The sequence below is a fragment of the Dendrobates tinctorius genome, unplaced genomic scaffold, assembly GCF_039654945.1.
Source record: "Dendrobates tinctorius isolate UK_male_01 unplaced genomic scaffold, ASM3965494v1 ptg000099l, whole genome shotgun sequence".
In the NCBI taxonomy this organism is placed as follows: Eukaryota; Metazoa; Chordata; class Amphibia; order Anura; family Dendrobatidae; genus Dendrobates; species Dendrobates tinctorius.
Genome location: NW_027361767.1, coordinates 5,480,698 through 5,504,870, shown reverse-complemented (window position 1 = coordinate 5,504,870; position 24,173 = coordinate 5,480,698). Strand labels below are relative to the sequence as shown.

Below are 24,173 nucleotides of genomic sequence, written 5' to 3'. Positions count from 1 at the left end.
TAGGAGGAGAAATAGGGAGGATATAGGGAGTAATAGGAGGAGATATAGGGAGGATATATGGAGTAAAAGGGGAGATATAGGGAGGATATATGGGGTAATAGGAGGAGATATAGGGAGGATATATGGAGCAATAGGGGGAGATATAGGGAGGATATATGGAGTAATAGGAGATATAGGGAGGATATATGGAGTAATAAGAGAATATATAGGGGGATATATGGAGTAATAGGAGGAGATATAGGGAGGATATAGGGAGTAATGGGGGAGATATAGGGAGGATATATGGGGTAATAGGGGAGATATAGGGAGGATATATGGAGTAATAGGAGGAGATATAGGGAGGATATATGGAGAAATAGGAGGAGATATAGGGAGGATATATGGAGTAATAGGGGAGATATAGGGAGGATATATGGGGTAATAGGGGAGATATAGGGAGGATATATGGAGTAATAGGAGGAGATATAGGGAGGATATATGGAGTAATAGGAGGAGATATAGGGAGGATATAGGGAGTAATAGGAGGAGATATAGGGAGGATATATGGAGTAATAGGGGAGATATAGGGAGGATATATGGGGAAATAGGAGGAGATATAGGGAGGATATATGGAGTAATAGGAGGAGATATAGGGAGGATATATGTAGTAATAGGGGAAATATAGGGAGGATATATGGAGTAATAGGAGGAGATATAGGGAGGATATATGGAGTAATAGGAGGAGATGTAGGGAGGATGTATGGAGTAATAGGAGGAGATATAGGGAGGATATATGGAGTAATAGAGGAGATATAGGGAGGATATATTGAGTAATAGGAGGAGATATAGGGAGGATGTATGGAGTAATAGGAGGAGATATAGTAAGGATATATGGAGTAATAGGGGAGATATAGGGAGGAAATATGGGGTAATAGGAGGAGATATAGGGAGGATATATGGAGTAATAGGGGGAGATATAGGGAGGATATATGGAGTAATAAGAGAAGATAAAAGGGGATATATGGAGTAATAGGAGGAGATATAGGGAGGATATAGGGAGTAATAGGGGAAATATAGGGAGGATATATGGGGTAATAGGGGCGATATAGGGAGGATATATGGAGTAATAGGAGGAGAAATAGGGAGGATATATGGAGTGTTAGGAGGAGATATAGGGAGGATATATGGAGTAATAGGGGAGATATAGGGAGGATATATGGAGTAATAGGGGGAGATATAGGGAGGATATATGGGGTAATAGGAGGAGATATAGGGAGGATATATGGAGTAATAGGGGGAGATATAGGGAGGATATATGGAGTAATAGGGGAGATATAGGGAGGATATATGGGGTAATAGGGGAGATATAGGGAGGATATATGGAGTAATAGGAGGAGATATAGGGAGGATATATGGAGTAATAGGAGGAGATATAGGGAGGATATAGGGAGTAATAGGAGGAGATATAGGGAGGATATATGGAGTAATAGGGGAGATATAGGGAGGATATATGGGGTAATAGGGGAGATATAGGGAGGATATATGGAGTAATAGGAGGAGATATAGGGAGGATATATGGAGTAATAGGAGGAGAAATAGGGAGGATATATGGAGTAATAGGAGGAGATATAGGGAGGATGTATGGAGTAATAGGGGAGATATAGGGAGGATATATGAGGTAATAGGAGGAGATATAGGGAGGATATATGGAGTAATAGGGGGAGATATAGGGAGGATATATGGAGTAATAGGGGAGATATAGGGAGGATATATGGGGTAAAAGGGGAGATATAGGGAGGATATATGGAGTAATAGGAGGAGATATAGGGAGGATATATGGAGTAATAGGGGAGATATAGGGAGGATATATGGAGTAATAGGAGGAGATATAGGGAGGATATATGGAGTAATAGGAGGAGATATAGGGAGGATATATGGAGTAATAGGAGATATAGGGAGGATGTATGGAGTAATAGGAGGAGATGTAGGGAGGATGTATGGAGTAATAGGAGGAGATATAGGGAGGATATATGGGGTAATAGGAGGAGATATAGGGAGGATATATGGAGTAATAGGGGGAGATATAGGGAGGATATATGGAGTAATAGGAGATATAGAGAGGATATATGGAGTAATAAGAGAAGATAAAGGGGAGTATATGGAGTAATAGGAGGAGATATAGGGAGGATATAGGGAGTAATAGGGGAGATATAGGGAGGATATATGGGGTAATAGGGGAGATATAGGGAGGATATGTGGAGTAATAGGAGGAGAAATAGGGAGGATATATGGAGTATTAGGAGGAGATATAGGGAGGATATATGGAGTAATAGGGGAGATATAGGGAGGATATATGGAGTAATAGGGGGAGATATAGGGAGGATATATGGGGTAATAGGAGGAGATATAGGGAGGATATATGGAGTAATAGGGGGAGATATAGGGAGGATATATGGAGTAATAGGGGAGATATAGGGAGGATATATGGGGTAATAGGGGAGATATAGGGAGGATATATGGAGTAATAGGAGGAGATATAGGGAGGATATATGGAGTAACAGGAGGAGATATAGGGAGGATATAGGGAGTAATAGGAGGAGAAATAGGGAGGATATATGGAGTAATAGGAGGAGATATAGGGAGGATATATGGAGTAATAGGGGAGATATAGGGAGGATATATGGGGTAATAGGAGGAGATATAGGGAGGATGTATGGAGTAATAGGGGAGATATAGGGAGGATATATGGGGTAATAGGGGAGATATAGGGAGGATATATGGAGTAATAGGAGGAGATATAGGGAGGATATATGGAGTAATAGGAGGAGAAATAGGGAGGATATATGGAGTAATAGGAGGAGATATAGGGAGGATATATGGAGTAATAGGGGAGATATAGGGAGGATATATGGAGTAATAGGGGGAGATATAGGGAGGATATATGGGGTAAAAGGGGAGATATAGGGAGGATATATGGAGTAATAGGAGGAGATATAGGGAGGATATATGGAGTAATAGGAGGAGATATAGGGAGGATATATGGGGTAATAGGGGGAGATATAGGGAGGATATATGGGGTAATAGGAGGAGATATAGGGAGGATATATGGGGTAATAGGAGGAGATATAGGGAGGATATATGGAGTAATAGGGGGAGATATAGGGAGGATATATGGAGTAATAGGGGAGATATAGGGAGGATATATGGAGTAATAGGGGAGATATAGGGAGGATATATGGGGTAATAGGGGGAGATATAGGGAGGATATATGGGGTAATAGGAGGAGATATAGGGAGGATATATGGGGTAATAGGAGGAGATATAGGGAGGATATATGGAGTAATAGGTGGAGATATAGGGAGGATATATGGAGTAATAGGGGAGATATAGGGAGGATATATGGGGTAAAAGGGGAGATATAGGGAGGATATATGGAGTAATAGGAGGAGATATAGGGAGGATATATGGAGTAATAGGAGGAGATATAGTGAGGTTATAGGGAGTAATAGGAGGAGATATAGGGAGGATATATGGAGTAATAGGGGAGATATAGGGAGGATATATGGGGTAATAGGGGGAGATATAGGGAGGATATATGGGGTAATAGGAGGAGATATAGGGAGGATATATGGGGTAATAGGAGGAGATATAGGGAGGATATATGGAGTAATAGTGGGAGATGTATTTATATGGAGAAATAAGAGGAGTTGAGTTCATAAAAAGGATTTCAAGAGATTATAGCGAGTTACAGGTGTGGATATAAGGAGTAATTGGAAGAATTATGGTAATGAATATATGGACGGAGTTATTGGGAGAATTGTAGAAATTGCTAAGAGAAACGATAAACAAGTTTATCCTCGCTAACTATATTCCAGTAATGAATAAGTGGTTTCCACCAAATAATATGTCAGTCTCAGTAGTCTCTTTTGGCCATTTCTGGCGGTTGCGGGGTGTGACAAACAGACGTGACAGATAAAAAGAAACAGCCAATTTAGTAGTAACAAAAGTAATAAATCAAATGAGGACATAGGAGAAGTGCAGCGTCCCAGGGGCTTCTGGCCTTCTGTGCTCTCCATGTTTGCCACAATGCCGTCTTGCTTACTTTTTATTATTTTTTTATGTTTTTAGCTGACAGAGTTGATGTTTGATATCATTTATGAGTCTTTTTCATATTTCTGTATTTGCCATAGTCTCATACATGTCTCTTTCCAGTCTCTTTTCCGACTTTGGCTGTCTCTTCGTTTTTTTTTACACATTTTTTTTTCTTCACTTCATTTTCAATAGCTTTCTCCAAAACTTTTACTTTTCAGAGTCGTACAAAGACAAAGAGGCATTCGAGGAAAGAGACATCCAGGAGGAGTATACGGAAGGAAAAAAGATTTTTCAGTAAAGAAGGAAAGTGAGACGACCCAGCATGAGACATCTTGTCCGAAATTTTCACTAAACGGGCCTCCAAAATAGAGGGGATATTAGAAGAATCTACTCGTCTCAGAGATATTTACACCTAAATATTGAAAAAGGTGTAAAAAAAAAAAAGAGTTAAAACAGCACAAAAGAATTCATCTTGGACTGGAAACGCTTCCGCACAAAATGAAACAGTCATAGACTGAAGGAAGAGGAAGAGAGAACAAGAGACATCCCAGATTCGTGAGGAGCAGGAGAGATGTACTCGCCGTACTGTCTGACTCAGGTAACCTTCGATTCTCTACGAACCTATATAGGCCGTCCATCTTATAACATTAGCTCAGAATGATCGTAGAATTTTCAAAACGTTCCATGCGCAATTTGCTCTAGAACACATCATCATTATCGGTCGGTGGCTTTGGCTCCGACACATCTCCGCGTAGACCCAAAACTCCGAATTCCCCATGCACGGCGCTCTTCCCCCACGTCTCTCTTCTTACTGCTGTACTAGACTTTACGAGCATAGGATTTCGTAAAACATATATATATATATAAAAAAAAAACCTGCCATATTTATTGTTGGGAAGGAAAGTTTTTATTTTATTTTTTATTGGATGAGGAAATTGGTAAATGATTTATTGTGGGTGAACGTGGCTGGATGAAAGATTGAACTTGCTAAACTCTGTCAACTATGTTAGTATCTTGAATCGACAGCTCCGCTCAATAGATTCATAGATTTAACTCGTACTTCTTCTGTGCATGTATATATATAGATATATATAAAATTAATGAAATAAATTAAAATAGAAATAATATATATGTATGAGTTGGTTAGCCATAATTATTAAGTCTGTGAGCGGAGAAAGATTCATAGATCGATTCATATGTGATAGATAAATGTTAGGCAGAGAAGAGCTGGAATGGTCCCGTCATATATAAATGTTATACATTATTATATAATAGTATATTGTTAACAGAGCTATGATTTTATATATATATATTAGGGTGCCAAGGAAAAATGAACTTCGCAAATTGGTAAGTCTTACCCCTCAAATTTGTTCCTTTTGGCATAAGGATTCACCATATAAAATATGTTGACATTAAATTTAGATTTACCACTTGCTCAAGTATATAATATATATAATATATGTACATACATTTGGTATCGCCGCGTTCAGAAACGCCCGATCTATCAAAATATAAAATCAATTAATCTGATCGGTAAACGGCATAACATACCATACATAACGCGGGATATTCATGACGATAAATACTAAACAAACATTTAAAACTGCAATATGATGTGCCTTTGAGCAACCAGTAAATGAGAACTAATCTTAAAAAAAAAAGAAAATTATGAAATATCTATGACCAAAAAGGAACAAAATTAGGAGGTAAGACCTTCAAAAACTTGCGACTTAATTTTTACCATGCATTTCCTTGGCACCCTAATATATATATATATATATATATATATATATATATATATATATTTTTTTTTTTTTTTTAAAAGTAGCAGCATTCCATAAAACAAGTATAAATTAAGACATCTCATATTTTCACTTGATTGGAGGAGTTCTGACGTTTTCGGATACCTGGTTGAGGTCTGATGAGGTTTTGCACCCTATAAGGTTACAGTCCTGCTCTTCTAGTCTTCATGAATATGTGTGTGTATATAAATAAATATATAATATATGCTGCTCAAAAAATAAAGGGACCACTATAACATAGGATCCTATGTTATAGTGTTCCCTTTATTTTTTTTGCGCAGTATATATATATATATACAGTGGGGCAAAAAAGTATTTAGTCAGTCAGCAATAGTGCAAGTTCCACCACTTAAAAAGATGAGAGGCGTCTGTAATTTACATCATAGGTAGACCTCAACTATGGGAGGCAAACTGAGAAAAAAAAATCCAGAAAATCACATTGTCTGTTTTTTTTTCATTTTATTTGCATATTATGGTGGAAAATAAGTATTTGGTCAGAAACAAAATTTTATCTCAATACTTTGTGATATATCCTTTGTTGGCAATGACAGAGGTCAAACGTTTTCTGTAAGTCTTCACAAGGTTGCCACACACTGTTGTTGGTATGTTGGCCCATTCCTCCATGCAGATCTCCTCTAGAGCAGTGATGTTTTTGGCTTTTCGCTTGGCAACACGGACTTTCAACTCCCTCCAAAGGTTTTCTATAGGGTTGAGATCTGGAGACTGGCTAGGCCACTCCAGGACCTTGAAATGCTTCTTACGAAGCCACTCCTTCGTTGCCCTGGCGGTGTGCTTTGGATCATTGTCATGTTGAAAGACCCAGCCACGTTTCATATTCAATGCCCTTGCTGATGGAAGGAGGTTTGCACTCAAAATCTCACGATACATGGCCCCATTCATTCTTTCATGTACCCGGATCAGTCGTCCTGGCCCCTTTGCAGAGAAACAGCCCCAAAGCATGATGTTTCCACCACCATGCTTTACAGTAGGTATGGTGTTTGATGGATGCAACTCAGTATTCTTTTTCCTCCAAACACGACAGGTTGTGTTTCTACCAAACAGTTCCAGTTTGGTTTCATCAGACCATAGGACATTCTCCCAAAACTCCTCTGGATCATCCAAATGCTCTCTAGCAAACTTCAGACGGTCCCGGACATGTACAGGCTTAAGCAGTGGGACACGTCTGGCACTGCAGGATCTGAGTCCATGGTGGCGTAGTGTGTTACTTATGGTAGGCCTTGTTACATTGGTCCCAGCTCTCTGCAGTTCATTCACTAGGTCCCCCCGTGTGGTTCTGGGATTTTTGCTCACCGTTCTTGTGATCATTCTGACCCCACGGGGTGGGATTTTGCGTGGAGCACCAGATCGAGGGAGATTATCAGTGGTCTTGTATGTCTTCCATTTTCTAATTATTGCTCCCACAGTTGATTTCTTCACTCCAAGCTGGTTGGCTATTGCAGATTCAGTCTTCCCAGCCTGGTGCAGGGCTACAATTTTGTTTCTGGTGTCCTTTGACAGCTCTTTGATCTTCACCATAGTGGAGTTTGGAGTCAGACTGTTTGAGGGTGTGCACAGGTGTCTTTTTATACTGATAACAAGTTTAAACAGGTGCCATTACTACAGGTAATGAGTGGAGGAAAGAGGAGACTCTTAAAGAAGAAGTTACAGGTCTGTGAGAGCCAGAAATCTTGATTGCTTGTTTCTGACCAAATACTTATTTTCCACCATAATATGCAAATAAAATGAAAAAAAAACAGACAATGTGATTTTCTGGATTTTTTTTTCTCAGTTTGTCTCCCATAGTTGAGGTCTACCTATGATGTAAATTACAGACGCCTCTCATCTTTTTAAGTGGTGGAACTTGCACTATTGCTGACTGACTAAATACTTTTTTGCCCCACTGTGTATATATATATATATATATATATATATATATAGCATTTGTTTTATTTTATTTAGGTATTTATTTATGTTTTTCTATATAATAAAAGATGCATCTTATCCACATGGAAACATAACATCACACGTCTACTCGTATGCCGATCTTTCTTTTGGATTATGTTGGGTACTATTAGCTTTGTACATGAGATTGATGCCATTTCCTACATGGTGTTACTTTCATTGCGATCAGTTTCCTAATAAATTAGAGAGTAAGGTTTTGGGACAGACTAGATGGTCATACAGAATTGTATCCTTGGAAAATAAAGTCAAATGTCAAAAAAGTCATAGTATTTTACCTATAGAATAATTAGAGACATATCTATAAAATACCCACCAGAGAAAAGCAGATAGCACTCACCGGTCATTTGAAGAAAATCCACTCTTTTTTAGCAATAAAAAAGCATGTTGGCCGAGGAAGTGAGGACGGGAGTGGGCAGAAACTTGACGATGGCAATTTCGCGCTGACTAGCGCTTCAACGGGTCAAGCATGTTGGCTGGGGGAGTGAGGACGGGAGTGGGCAGAAACATGACGACGGCCATTTCGCGCTGACTAGCACTTCCACGGGTCAAGCATGTTGGCTGGGGGAGTGAGGACGGGAGTGGGCAGAAACATGACGACGGCCATTTCGCGCTGACTAGCGCTTCCACGGGTCAATTGACCAATGGAAGCGCTAGTCGGCGCGAAACGGCCATTGTCAAGTATCTGCCCACTCCCGTCCTCATTCCCCCAGCCAACATGCTTTTTTATTGCTAATAAAGAGTGGAATTTCTTCAAATGACCGATGAGTGCTATCTGCTTTTCTCTGGTGGATTTATTACCTGTGTTTTCTTGGATAAGCACCCTTGGTCATGAGGCGAAGCCTGCAGCACGGTATAAGACTAGCAGCATAGGATTTCAGCAGTGCTGGCAGTGCCGTCCGTAGGATTTCAGCAGTGCTGGCAGTGCCGTCCGTCTTTTTTTCCTGCAGCCCAGTGGATATCTATAAAATAGTGATAATCTACAGAGAATGAGATATCGCATAATCAAAGCATGTTGTTCTTACAGTTCGGTACATAACGGCTGTAAGCGTGTCTTCTGCGATACGGGAGGTCAGTGGTGATGTGTGTGCAATGGATTCAGATCGGCATTTGTCCTCGCTCAGAAATGTATAAACCTCAATGTAAAAAATTTTTTTAAAAAAAGACAAAACCAAAGACTTTAAATTTGAAACAAAGGAACAAAGCAAAGAGTTTGTCTATGATTTTGTATCTCATTAAAGTCATTGAAATGTATTAGTTGTTCATCCCATTCGACAGATATAAAAACTTACAGGTTTGTGAATCAAAAAAAAGATGAACAAATACAGCCCTAAAAGGAAGGGATGATATAGCGCTCTCATTCACATCATTCATGGCTTCTTAACTTGAATTAGACTGATAAGCGCTAATCTAAAGAGTACAATGGTTTATATATGGAGAATACTTCTCAACTAACATAAGATTGTGGTAACTCTATACCCCACAGATGGTAAAATTAAATTTATCACAACTTTTATATCATTTACTAGCAAGCAAATGTTTCAGTATTACTCTAAAATCTTCGCTCAATCTACTCCATTACTCCATATACAGGGGGGGAAATAAGGTTTTGATTCATTGCAATTTTGCAGGTTTTCCCACCTACAAAGAATGGAGAGGTGTGTAATTTTTATCGTAGGCACACTTCACCTGTGAGAGACAAAATCTAAAAATAAAAAACAGAAAGTCACATTGTAGGATTTTTACATAATTAATTGGCATTTTTTTGCATGAAATAAGTATTTGATACAATAGAAAAACAGAACTTAATATTTGGTACAGAAACCGTTGCAATTACAGAGATCGGACGTTTCCTGAAGTTCTTGACTAAGTTTGCACACACTGCAGCAGGGATTTTGGCCCTCTCCTCCAAACAGATCTCCAGATCTGTCAGGTTTTGGGGCTGTCGCTGAGACACATTAAGCTTCAGCTCCCTCCAATGATTTTCTGTTTTGTTCAGGTCTGGAGACTGGCTAGGCCACTCCAGGACCTTGAAATGCTTCTTACAGAGCCACTCCTTAGTTGCCCTGCCTGTGTGTTTTGGGTCATTGTCATGCTGGAAGACCCAGCCATGACCCATCTTCAATGCTTTTACTGAGGGAAGGAGGTTGTTGGCCAAAATCTCGTGATACATGATCCCATCCATCCTCCCTTCAATACGATGCAGTCGTCCTATCCCCTATGCAGAAAAGCACCCCCTAAGTATGATGTTTCCCCCACTATGCTTCACGGTTGGGACTGTGTTCTTGGGGTTGTACTGATCCTTCTTCTTCCTCCAAACACGGTGAGTGGAGTTGATATCAAAAAGCTTTATTTTGGTCTTATCAGCCCACATGACCTTATCCCATGCCACCTCTGGATCATCCAGATGGTCATTGGCGAACTTAAAATGGCGTGAGCAGCAGGATGTGAGTGTTACTGACACCTCTCTTCAGGTCATTGACCAGGTCCTTTTGTGTATTTCTGGGCTGATTCCTGACCTTCCTCAGAATCATCATTACCCCACGAGGCAAGATCTTGTATGGATACTGAGGAAGATTAACAGTCATCTTGTGTTTCTTCCATTTTCTAATAATTATGTCAACAGTTGTTGCCTTCTCACTAAGCTGCTTGCCTGTTGTCCTGTAGCCTATCCCAGCCTTGTGCAGATCTACAATTTTGTCCCTGGTGTACTTAGAGGCTTTTTGGTCTTGGCCAAGGTGGAGAGACTGGACTGTGATTGATTGATTGAGTGTGTGGACAGGTGTATCCTCCCTATATCTCCTCCCTTTTACTCCATATATCCTCCCTATATCTCCCCTTATTACTCCATATATCCTCCCTATATCTCCTCCTATTACTCCATATATCCTCCCTATATCTCCCCCTATTACCCCATATATCCTCCCTATATCTCCTCCTATTACTCCATATATCCTCCCTATATCTCCCCCTATTACCCCATATATCCTCCCTATATCTCCTCCTATTACCCCATATATTCTCCCTATATCTCCTCCTATTACCCCATATATCCTCTCTATATCTCCTCCAATTACCCCATATATCCTCCCTATATCTCCTCCTATTACCCCATATATTCTCCCTATATCTCCTCCTATTACCCCATATATCCTCTCTATATCTCCTCCTATTACTCCATATATCCTCCCTATATCTCCTCCAATTACCCCATATATCCTCCCTATATCTCCCCCTATTACTCCATATATCCTCCCTATATCTCCCCCTATTACTCCATATATCCTCCCTATATCTCCTCCTATTACTCCATATATCCTCCCTATATCTCCTCCTATTACTCCATATATCCTCCCTATATCTCCTCCAATTACCCCATATATCCTCCCTATATCTCCCCCTATTACTCCATATATCCTCCCTATATCTCCCCCTATTACTCCATATATCCTCCCTATATCTCCTACTATTACCCCATATATTCTCCCTATATCTCCTCCTATTACCCCATATATCCTCTCTATATCTCCTCCTATTACCCCATATATCCTCCCTATATCTCCTCCAATTACCCCATATATCCTCCCTATATCTCCCCCTATTACTCCATATATCCTCCCTATATCTCCCCCTATTACTCCATATATCCTCCCTATATCTCCTCCTATTACTCCATATATCCTCTCTATATCTCCCCCTATTCCTCCATATATCCTCCCTATATCTCCTCCTATTACTCCATATATCCTCTCTATATCTTCCCCTATTCCTCCATATATCCTCCCTATATCTCCTCCTATTACTCCATACATCCTCCCTATATCTCCTCCTATTACTCCATATATCCTCCCTATATCTCCCCCTATTACCCCATATATCCTCCCTATATCTCCTCCTATTACTCCATACATCCTCCCTATATCTCCTCCTATTACTCCATATATCCTCCCTATATCTCCCCCTATTACTCCATATATCCTCCCTATATCTCCTCCTATTACTCCATATATCCTCTCTATATCTCCCCCTATTCCTCCATATATCCTCCCTATATCTCCTCCTATTACTCCATATATCCTCTCTATATCTCCCCCTATTCCTCCATATATCCTCCCTATATCTCCTCCTATTACTCCATACATCCTCCCTATATCTCCTCCTATTACTCCATATATCCTCCCTATATCTCCCCCTATTACCCCATATATCCTCCCTATATCTCCTCCTATTACTCCATATATCCTCCCTATATCTCCCCCTATTACTCCATATATCCTCCCTATATCTCCCCCTATTACGCCATATATCCTCCCTTTATCTCCTCCTATTACTCCATATATCCTCTCTATATCTCCCCCTATTCCTCCATATATCCTCCCTATATCTCCTCCTATTACTCCATACATCCTCCCTATATCTCCTCCTATTACTCCATATATCCTCCCTATATCTCCCCCTATTACCCCATATATCCTCCCTATATCTCCTCCTATTACTCCATATATCCTCCCTATATCTCCCCCTATTACTCCATATATCCTCCCTATATTTATCCCTATTACCCCATATATCCTCCCTATATCTCCTCCTATTACTCCATATATCCTCCCTATATCTCCGCCTATTACTCCATATATCCTCCCTATATCTCCTCCTATTACTCCATATATCCTCCCTATATCTCCTCCTATTACTCCATATATCCTCCCTATATCTCCTCCTATTACTCCATACATCCTCCCTATATCTCCTCCTATTACTCCATATATCCTCCCTATATCTCCTCCTATTACCCCATATATCCTCCCTATATCTCCCCCTATTACTCCATATATCCTCCCTATAACTCCTCCTATTACTCCATATATCCTCCCTATATCTCCTCCTATTACTCCATATATCCTCCCTATATCTCCCCCTATTACTCCATATATCCTCCCTATATCTCCCCCTATTACCCCATATATCCTCCCTATATCTCCCCCTATTACTCCATATATCCTCCCTATATCTCTCCCTATTACCCCATATATCCTCCCTATATCTCCTCCTATTACTCCATATATCCTCACTATATCTCCCCCTATTACTCCATATATCCTCCCTATATCTCCCCCTATTACTCCATATATCCTCCCTATATCTCCCCCTATTACTCCATATATCCTCCCTATATCTCCTCCTATTACCCCATATATCCTCCCTATATCTCCCCCTATTAATCCATATCTCCTCCTATTACTCCATATATTCTCCCTATATCTCCTCCTATTACAACATATATCCTCTCTATATCTCCCCCTATTCCTCTATATGTCCTCCCTATATCTCCTCCTATTACTCCATATATCCTCCCTATATCTCCTCCTATTACCCCATATATCCTCCCTATATCTCCCCCTATTAATCCATATATCCTCCCTATATCTCCTCCTATTACTCCATATATTCTCCCTATATCTCCTCCTATTACAACATATATCCTCTCTATATCTCCCCCTATTCCTCCATATATCCTCCCTATATCTCCTCCTATTACTCCATACATCCTCCCTATATCTCCCCCTATTACTCCATATATCCTCCCTATATCTCCTCCTATTACCCCATATATCCTCCCTATATCTCCCCCTATTACTCCATATATCCTCCCTATAACTCCCCCTATTCCTCCATATATCCTCCCTATATCTCCTCCTATTACCCCATATATCCTCCCTATATCTCCCCCTATTACTCCATATGTTTTCCCTATATCTCCTCCTATTACTCCATATATCCTCACTAAAACTCCCCCTATTCCTCCATATATCCTCCCTATATCTCCTCCTATTACCCCATATATCCTCCCTATATCTCCCCTTATTACTCCATATATCCTCCTTATATCTCCTCCTATTACCCCATATATCCTCCCTATATCTCCCCCTATTACTCCATATATTCTCCCTATATCTCCTCCTATTACTCCATATATCCTCCCTATATCTCCCCCTATTACTCCATATATCCTCCCTATATCTCCCCCTATTACTCCATATATCCTCACTAAAACTCCCCCTATTCCTCCATATATCCTCCCTATATCTCCTCCTATTACTCCATATATCCTCCCTATATCTCCTCCTATTACTCCATATATCCTCCCTATATCTCCTCCTATTACTCCATATATCCTCACTAAAACTCCCCCTATTCCTCCATATATCCTCCCTATATCTCCTCCTATTACTCCATATATCCTCCCTATATCTCCTCCTATTACTCCATATATCCTCCCTATATCTCCTCCTATTACCCCATATATCCTCCCTATATCTCCCCCTATTACTCCATATATCCTCCCTATATCTCCTCCTATTACCCCATATATCCTCCCTATATCTCCCCCTATTACTCCATATATTCTCCCTATATCTCCTCCTATTACTCCACATATCCTCCCTATATCTCCTCCTATTACTCCATATGTCCTCCATATATCTCCTCCTATTACTCCACATATCCTCCCTATATCTCCTCCTATTACTCCACATATCCTCCCTATATCTCCCCCTATTACTCCATATATCCTCTCCTATGTCTTAGAATCATAGAGTCATAGAATGATAGAGTTGGAGGGGACCTCCTGGGCCATCTGGTCCAACCCCCTGCTCAAAGCAGGATTCACTAAATCATCCCAGACGGATGTCTTTCCAGCCTCTGTTTGAAGACTTCCATGAAAGGAGAACTCACCTCCTCTCGTGGCAGCCTGTTCCACTCATTGATCACCCTCACTGTCCAAAAGTTTTTTCTAATATCTAATCTGTGTCTCCTCCCATTCAGTTTCATCCCATTGCTTCTAGTCTTTCCTTGTGCAAATGAGAATAAAGATGATCCTTCTACAATGTGACAGCCCTTGAGATATTTGTAGACAGCTATTAAGTCTCCTCTTAGTCTTCTTTGTTGCAAGCTAAACATTCCCAAATCCTGTAACCTTACCTCATAGGACATGGTTTGCAGATTGGTCACCATTCTGGTTGCTCTTCTCTGAACTTGCTCCAGTTTGTTGATGTCTTTTTTAAAATGCGGTGCCAAAAACTAGACACAGTATTCCAGATGAGGTCTGACCAAAGAGTAGTAGAGGGCAGTAATGACTTCACGTGATCTAGACTGCATGCTTCTGTTAATACATCCCAGAATTGCATTTGCCTTTTTTGCTGCTGCATCACACAGTTTAGGATCTAAGAGAATACCCAAGTCTTTTTCACAAGTGCTGTTGCTTAGCCCTGTTCCTCCCATTCTATATATGCTTTTTCATCTTTAGTGCCCAGATGTAGTACTTTGCATTTTTCCCTTTTAAAAACCATTCTGTTAGTTGCTGATCACTTCTCCAGTTTATTTATATCTTTTTGAATCCTCTCTCTCTCTTCTCTAGTATTAGCTATCCCTCCTAGCTTTGTGTCATCAGCAAATTTTATCAGTGTACCCTCAATTCCTTCATCTAAATCATTGATAAAGATTTTGAATAATACAGGGCCCAGAACAGAGCCCTGTGGTACCCCACTTGAGACATTCTTCCAACTGGATGTGCAGCAGTTTATGACCACTTTATGGGTCCGATCACTAAGCCAGTTATGAATCCACCTAACAGTTACCTTGTCCATTCCGTACTTAGTCATTTTTTAATAAAAATTGTGTGAGATACTTTGTCAAATGCTTTGCTGAAGTCAAGATATACTATATCTACAGCATTTCCCTGATACACCCAAACAGTGATTCCGTCATAGAAGGAAACTTAGTTAGTCTGACATGACTTATTAGTTACAAACCCATGCTTACTCTGGTTTATCACTTCATTCTTATCCAGGTACTTACATACATGTTGTTTAATAATTTGTACAAAGATCTTTCCTGGTATAGAAGTCAGACTCACCGGCCTATAGTTCCCTGGGTCCACCTTCTTCCCCTTTTTGAAGACAGGTACAACATTTTGCTCTTCTCCAGTCTTCTGGGACTTCTCCTGTTCTTCAAGAATTTTCAAAGATTATGGAGAGTGGCTCAAAAATTTCTTCTGCTATCTCCTTCAGTACTCTGGGGTGTAATTCATCTGGACCTGGAGACTTGAATTCATTTAGGTTAGCTAAGTGTTTTCTCACTATCTTTCTGTTTATAGATATCCTGGATTCTTCTATTCCCTTAATAGGACAGTGAAGAACAGTTGATGTTACATTTCCTTTCTGAGAGAAAACAGATGCAAAATAGGAATTTAAAAGTTCGGCCTTATCAACATCCTGTCTTACCATTTCATAATTTTCATCCTGTAAAAATCCTATAGCATCTTTGACTTTTCTTTTACTTTTGACATATCCCCAAAATCCTTTGTTATTGCTTTTGACATCTCTTGCAAGCCTCAATTCATTCTCAGCTTTAGTAATCTGATTGTTGCCCTGCAGGTTCTGCAGACATCATTATATTCTTCTTTAGATATGCCTCCCTCTTTCCATTTTATAAACATGTCTTTCCTTTTTAGCATGTGTTTAAGTTTTGTGTTCATCCACCCTGGTTTCCTTAAATGCTTCCTATTCTTCCCTCTTTTTGGAATTGATATTGATTGTGCTTTGAGAATTTCATTTTTTAAGATTTCCCATCCTTCCTTGACATTTTTGTCCTTAAGGATATCCAGCCATTGGATCCCTCCAATTCTCTTTCTGAGTCCCTTAAAATCTGCCTTTCTGAAATTTAACCTTGACGTCTGAGTCTTCATAGGTCTTCCTCCTCTAGTTATCCAAACTTCTAAAATAGCATGGTCGCTACCTCCTAGGATCCCAGCCACTTTTACCTCCTCAACCATTTCCTCCATGTTTATGAGGATTAGATCCAAGGTAGCAGATCCCCTTGTTTTCTCCCCTACCTTTTGGAAGATAATGTTGTTAGCAAGAGAGAATAAGAATTTGCTTGACCTGTTAGTTTTGCCTGAGAGAGATTTCCCAACAAATATCTGGATAGTTGAAATCTCCCATGACCAATATGTCATATTTTTTGGGAGAACTTGGCCAATTGAAGCATAAAGAGTTCATCCATATCTTCAGCTTGCACAGGCGGCCTGTAGTAAATGCCTAGAATGGTGTCCTTTCCGATGTTCTCTCTTTGTATTCTTACCCAGTTTCCTCAGAACTCCCAGTCTCTGAAGCTTGGATCTCTGTGCAGACATACGCGTTTCTAACATACAATGCGACACCTCCTCCTTGTTTATCAAGTCTGTTTCTTGCAAATAAGTTGTATCCTTCTAGTCTTGTATTCCAATCATGTGTATTATCCCACCAAGTTTCAGTGATTCCAATGACATCATATTTCTTCTCCTGTGTTAGTAGTTTCAATTCTCCTTGTTTGTTGCCCATGCTTTGTGCATTTGCGTAGAAACATTTTAGTTTGTGATTGGTTTGTCTTTCTCCAATATTTTTATTATTTAGATTCTTTCGTCTTTGTTCTTCCTTTCCACTTCTAATAGCAGAGTTCTCAATAGCATTTGTCAGGTGTATGGCTTTTTCTGGTCTTTTGCTTCCCTTCCCACATTGTTCTAGTTTAAAGCTCTCCTGATGAGTGTAGCAAGGCGACTTCCAAATACATGCTTTCCAGTCTTCGTAAGGTGCACCCCATCTCTAGCAAGTAGTCCATCGTATAGGTAATTCACTCCGTGATCCAGAAATCCAAATCCTTGCTGACGGCACCATTGACGTAGCCAGTTGTTCACCTACAGAATCTTATTCCACCTCCTTGTTCCATGGCCATCCACTGGGAGGATGGAAGAGAAGACCACCTGCGCTCCCAGTTCTTTCACTTTCTAAACTGAGTTTTCAAAGTATCTGCAGTTGGTTTTCAGGTCCTTTATTGCGGTGTCATTTGTCCCCACATGTATTAGCAGGAATGAGTAGTCATCTGTAGGTCTGAAGAGTCCTGATATCCTGTCAGACACATCTTTAATTTTTGCACCTGGAAGACAGCACATTTCTCGTGAAGTTATATCCGGTCTGCAGATAGCGGCCTCTGTTCCTCTCAACAGGGAATCCCCCATGACCACCACTCTCCGTTTCTTCTTCACATTTTTCTCTCTCCATCCAGGAGGATTCTGAAGGCATACAAGGTTGATGTTTGTGGGTAAAGTCTTATCCTGATGTATTTCTTCATCGTTCTCCTGCATGAGAGCCTGGTACTGGTTCCTTAGCAGTATGGGCGCTGACTGCCTCTCGATCGTCCTGCTTCTCTGGGTCACATGTCTCCATTCCTCTGTTTCTTCAGGTGCACTTCGAATGTCTTCTCTTTCTGTAACATGAAGAGATAATTCTGCTCTGTCTAAGAACTCTTCACCTTCCTTAATGATCTTCAATGTAGCTAACCTCTCTTCGAGATTTTGCAACTTTTCCTCCAACAGGGACACAAGCTTGCATTTGTGGCATGTGAAGTTTGGCTTTTCCACTGGTAAGTCTGTGAACATGTAGCAAGAAATGCAGCTCACCAAATGGCTCCTGGTGTCTTCCATGTCCTTACTGTTAAAGAGATATCAAAGCACTGAAAAACGTGTCAAAATTGGTGAGCCTACCAGCACGTGGTTTACCGATGTCCTCCTTTCAGCTGCAACGGCCAAAATCCAGTGTTCCTTGAGCTCGAGGAGACACTTTACTTATCCCAGAATGCACGGGGAATATGCAAATACTCTCCTCAGGACACCTCCCCTGGTTTTCTATCTTCTTCTATTACTCCATATATTCTCCCTATATCTCCTCCTATTACTCCATATATCCTCCCTATATCTCCTCCAATTACTCCATATATCCTCCCTATATCTCCTCCTATTACTCCATATATCCTCCCTATATCTCCTCCAATTACCCCATATATCCTCCCTATATCTCCTCCTATTACTCCATATATCCTCCCTATATCTCCTCCTATTACTCCATATATCCTCCCTATATCTCCTCCTATTACCCCATATATCCTCCCTATATCTCCTCCAATTACCCCATATATCCTCCCTATATCTCCTCCTATTACTCCATATATCCTCCCTATATCTCCTCCTATTACTCCATATATCCTCCCTATATCTCCTCCTATTACTCCATATATCCTCCCTATATCTCCTCCTATTACCCCATATATCCTCCCCTATGTCTCCCCTTATTACCCCATATATCCTCCCTATATCTCCTCCTATTACTCCATATATCCTCCCTATATCTCCTCCTATTACTCCATATATCCTCCCTATATCTCCTCCAATTACCCCATATATCCTCCCTATATCTCCTCCTATTACTCCATATATCCTCCCTATATCTCCTCCTATTACTCCATATATCCTCCCTATATCTCCTCCTATTACCCCATATATCCTCCCTATATCTCCTCCTATTACTCCATATATCCTCCCTATATCTCCTCCTATTCCTCCATATATCCTCCCTATATCTCCCCCTATTACTCCATATATCCTCCCTATATCTCCTCCTATTACCCCATATATCCTCCCCTATGTCTCCCCTTATTACCCCATATATCCTCCCTATATCTCCTCCTATTACTCCATATATCCTCCCTATATCTCCTCCTATTACTCCATATATCCTCCCTATATCTCCTCCAATTACCCCATATATCCTCCCTATATCTCCTCCTATTACTCCATATATCCTCCCTATATCTCCTCCTATTACTCCATATATCCTCCCTATATCTCCTCCTATTACCCCATATATCCTGCCTATATCTCCCCCTATTGCTCCATATATCCACCCTAATACTAATCATAATATTTCATATAAGTTACCAATTTACCTCCTTTTTGTAATGGTGCAGTGTGATCAGTATATATAGATATATCATTATACAGCGCAGTGTGATTACTATCAGTATATATAGATATATCATTATACAGCGCAGTGTGATTACTATCAGTATATATAGATATATCATTATAAAGTGCAGTGTGATTATCAGTATTGTGAGGCAGTTACCCCTGTTACAGCTAGGGAGCACTGTATGGTCTCCCCAGGATGCACACAGAGGCGTATTGAGGCTATGGGAATGCATTGCGGTCACAGGTGTAGCTGGGATTGCTATGGGGAAGCAGTGACTGATGTTACAGGTAGGGGTCGTTGTGTGTTCTCCCCAGGATGTGCATGGAGGCGTATGAACGCCATAGGTGTGCATAGCAGGATGCAATGCAGACTGATAATAAAAGTGTTAGTCTTGGACATGTTAGTGTCCAAGGCAGAGGTACGGAAAACCTGCTCTGGATGTTGTGTTTGAAGCAGACTGCAAGATTGTAGTTTTGTAGTCTGTTCCATTCCAGACCCAGGTTTTCCATGTGGCTGAAAACCAGAGGTTGCTATGTTAAAAACCCTGCAGGAAAGGGATAGTGAGTGCTTACTGAGTCTCAGGTGTGTCAGGGTCAGAGAGAGGCCTGGCAACCCACAGCTTACACAGTGGTGCTGCTGTCCACGATAATGGGTCACGGATGTGGACAGGTCTTGTGCCCAGAGGTAGACTGTCCTGTGTCACAGTTGCAGACAGGAGGATGTCAAGGTCTGTGTACGGCTGTGAGTAGAGACTGTGATACAACGATGCAGGACACCCACGGGAACAAGTCAGACTAGCGTGTGTAGTGAATGCAATCTAAGGCTATGTGCACACGGTGTGGATTCTGCTGCGTTTCCGCAGCGGTTTTGCCCCTGCGGAAACGCAGCAGTTCCGCTGACAAAGTACAGTACAATTAAACCCTATGGGGTTTCAAAAACGCTGCGCATTTTTGCTGCGGTTTACAAACCGCAGCATGTCAATTGTTTGGGCGTTTTCCGCAGCGGTTTCACAACTTTACCATAGTAGAGGTGTGAAACCGCAGGGCAAAACCGCAGGATAATCCGCGGATCCGCGCTGAAAAAAACGTAGATGAATCTGCAGCGTGTGCACATAGCCTAAAGGATGCTATGTACTATGAATTGCTATGAACTGGTGTGAACTGAACACTGATAATATGCACTGAAGTTATATGCAATTGTGTGAATTTGGACTTTTATGTGTGAAGATAACACATTAAAAAGACTTTTGCGTTTGAATTTTGTGGGTCACTGCCTCTTCACTGCGTACGGTGCTATCGCTGCCTTACAGTATATATAGATATATCATTATACAGTGCGGTGTGATTATTATCAGTATATATAGATATATCATTATACAGTGCGGTGTGATTATTATCAGTATATATAGATATATCATTATACAGTGCGGTGTGATTATTATCAGTATATATAGATATATCATTATACAGTGCGGTGTGATTATCAGTATATATAGATATATCATTATACAGTGCAGTGTGATTATTATCAGTATATATAGATATATCATTATACAGTGCGGTGTGATTATCAGTATATATAGATATATCATTATACAGCGCGGTGTGATTATTATCAGTATATATAGATATATCATTATACAGTGCGGTGTGATTATTATCAGTATATATAGATATATCATTATACAGAGCGGTGTGATTATTATCAGTATATATAGATATATCATTATACAGTGCGGTGTGATTATCAGTATATATAGATATATCATTATACAGTGCGGTGTGATTATTATCAGTATATATAGATATATCATTATACAGTGCGGTGTGATTATTATCAGTATATATAGATATATCATTATACAGTGCGGTGTGATTATTATCAGTATATATAGATATATCATTATACAGTGCGGTGTGATTATTATCAGTATATATAGATATATCATTATACAGCGCGGTGTGATTATTATCAGTATATATAGATATATCATTATACAGTGCGGTGTGATTATTATCAGTATATATAGATATATCATTATACAGTGCGGTGTGATTATTATCAGTATATATAGATATATCATTATACAGTGCGGTGTGATTATTATCAGTATATATAGATATATCATTATACAGTGCGGTGTGATTATCAGTATATATAGATATATCATTATACAGTGCAGTGTGATTATTATCAGTATATATAGATATATCATTATACAGTGCGGTGTGATTATCAGTATATATAGATATATCATTATACAGTGCGGTGTGATTATTATCAGTATATATAGATATATCATTATACAGTGCGGTGTGATTATTATCAGTGTATATAGATATATCATTATACAGTGCGGTGTGATTATTATCGGTATATATAGATATATCATTATACAGTGCAGTGTGATTATTATCAGTATATATAGATATATCATTATACAGTGCGGTGTGATTATTATCAGTGTATATAAATATATCATTATACAGTGCGGTGTGATTATTATCAGTATATATAGATATATCATTATACAGAGCGGTGTGATTATTATCAGTGTATATAGATATATCATTATACAGTGCGGTGTGATTATTATCAGTATATATAGATATATCATTATACAGTGCGGTGTGATTATTATCAGTGTATATAGATATATCATTATACAGTGCGGTGTGATTATTATCAGTGTATATAGATATATCATTATACAGAGCGGTGTGATTATTATCAGTATATATTGATATATCATTAATTATACAGTGTGGTGTGATTATTATCAGTATATATAGATATATCATTATACAGTGCGGTGTGATTATTAGCAGTATATATAGATATATCATTATACAGTGCGGTGTGATTATTATCAGTATATATAGATATATCATTACACAGTGCGGTGTGATTATTATCAGTATATATAGATATATCATTATACAGTGCGGTGTGATTATTATCAGTGTATATAGATATATCATTATACAGAGCGGTGTGATTATTATCAGTATATATAGATATATCATTATACAGTGCGGTGTGATTATTAGCAGTATATATAGATATATCATTATACAGTGCGGCGTGATTATTATCAGTATATATAGATATATCATTATACAGTGCGGTGTGATTATTATCAGTATATATAGATATATCATTACACAGTGCGGTGTGATTATTATCAGTGTATATAGATATATCATTATACAGTGCGGTGTGATTATTATCAGTGTATATAGATATATCATTATACAGTGCGGTGTGATTATTATCAGTATATATAGATATATCATTATACAGTGCGGTGTGAATATTATCAGTGTATATAGATATATCATTATACAGTGCGGTGTGATTATTAGCAGTGTATATAGATATATCATTATACAGTGCGGTGTGATTATTATCAGTGTATATAGATATATCATTATACAGAGCGGTGTGATTATTATCAGTATATATTGATATATCATTAATAATACAGTGTGGTGTGATTATTATCAGTATATATAGATATATCATTATACAGTGCGGTGTGATTATTAGCAGTATATATAGATATATCATTATACAGTGCGGTGTGATTATTATCAGTATATATAGATATATCATTACACAGTGCGGTGTGATTATTATCAGTATATATAGATATATCATTATACAGAGCGGTGTGATTATTATCAGTATATATTGATATATCATTAATTATACAGTGTGGTGTGATCATTATCAGTATATATATAGATATATCATTATACAGTGCGGTGTGATTATTATCAGTATATATAGATATATCATTATACAGTGCGGTGTGATTATTATCAGTATATATTGATATATCATTAATTATACAGTGTGGTGTGATCATTATCAGTATATATATAGATATATCATTATACAGTGCGGTGTGATTATTATCAGTACATATAGATATATCATTATACAGTGCGGTGTGATTATTATCAGTATATATAGATATATCATTATACAGTGCGGTGTGATTATTATCAGTATATATAGATATATCATTATACAGAGCGGTGTGATTATTATCAGTATATATAGATATATCATTAATTATACAGTGTGGTGTGATCATTATCAGTATATATATAGATATCATTATACAGTGCGGTGTGATTATTATCAGTATATATAGATATATCATTATACAGTGCGGTGTGATTATTATCAGTATATATTGATATATCATTAATTATACAGTGTGGTGTGATCATTATCAGTATATATATAGATATATCATTATACAGTGCGGTGTGATTATTATCAGTATATATAGATATATCATTATACAGTGCGGTGTGATTATTATCAGTATATATAGATATATCATTATACAGTGCGGTGTGATTATTATCAGTATATATTGATATATCATTAATTATACAGTGTGGTGTGATCATTATCAGTATATATATAGATATATCATTATACAGTGCGGTGTGATTATTATCAGTACATATAGATATATCATTAT

At 38.8% G+C, this 24,173-nt stretch overlaps 1 protein-coding gene across 5 annotated transcripts in view; it reads left to right on the top strand.

Annotated features, from left to right (window-relative positions):
* NFIX (nuclear factor I X) overlaps window positions 1-24,173 on the top strand; it is a 203,476-nt gene that overhangs the window by 28,805 nt on the left and 150,498 nt on the right. For all 5 annotated transcript variants that reach the window (XM_073587474.1, XM_073587476.1, XM_073587473.1 and 2 more), the window contains one exon: window positions 4,290-4,669. In XM_073587474.1, coding sequence (XP_073443575.1) covers window positions 4,643-4,669 — 27 coding nt within the window. In that variant the 5' untranslated portion in view covers window positions 4,290-4,642. The remainder of the gene's footprint in view (window positions 1-4,289; window positions 4,670-24,173) is intronic.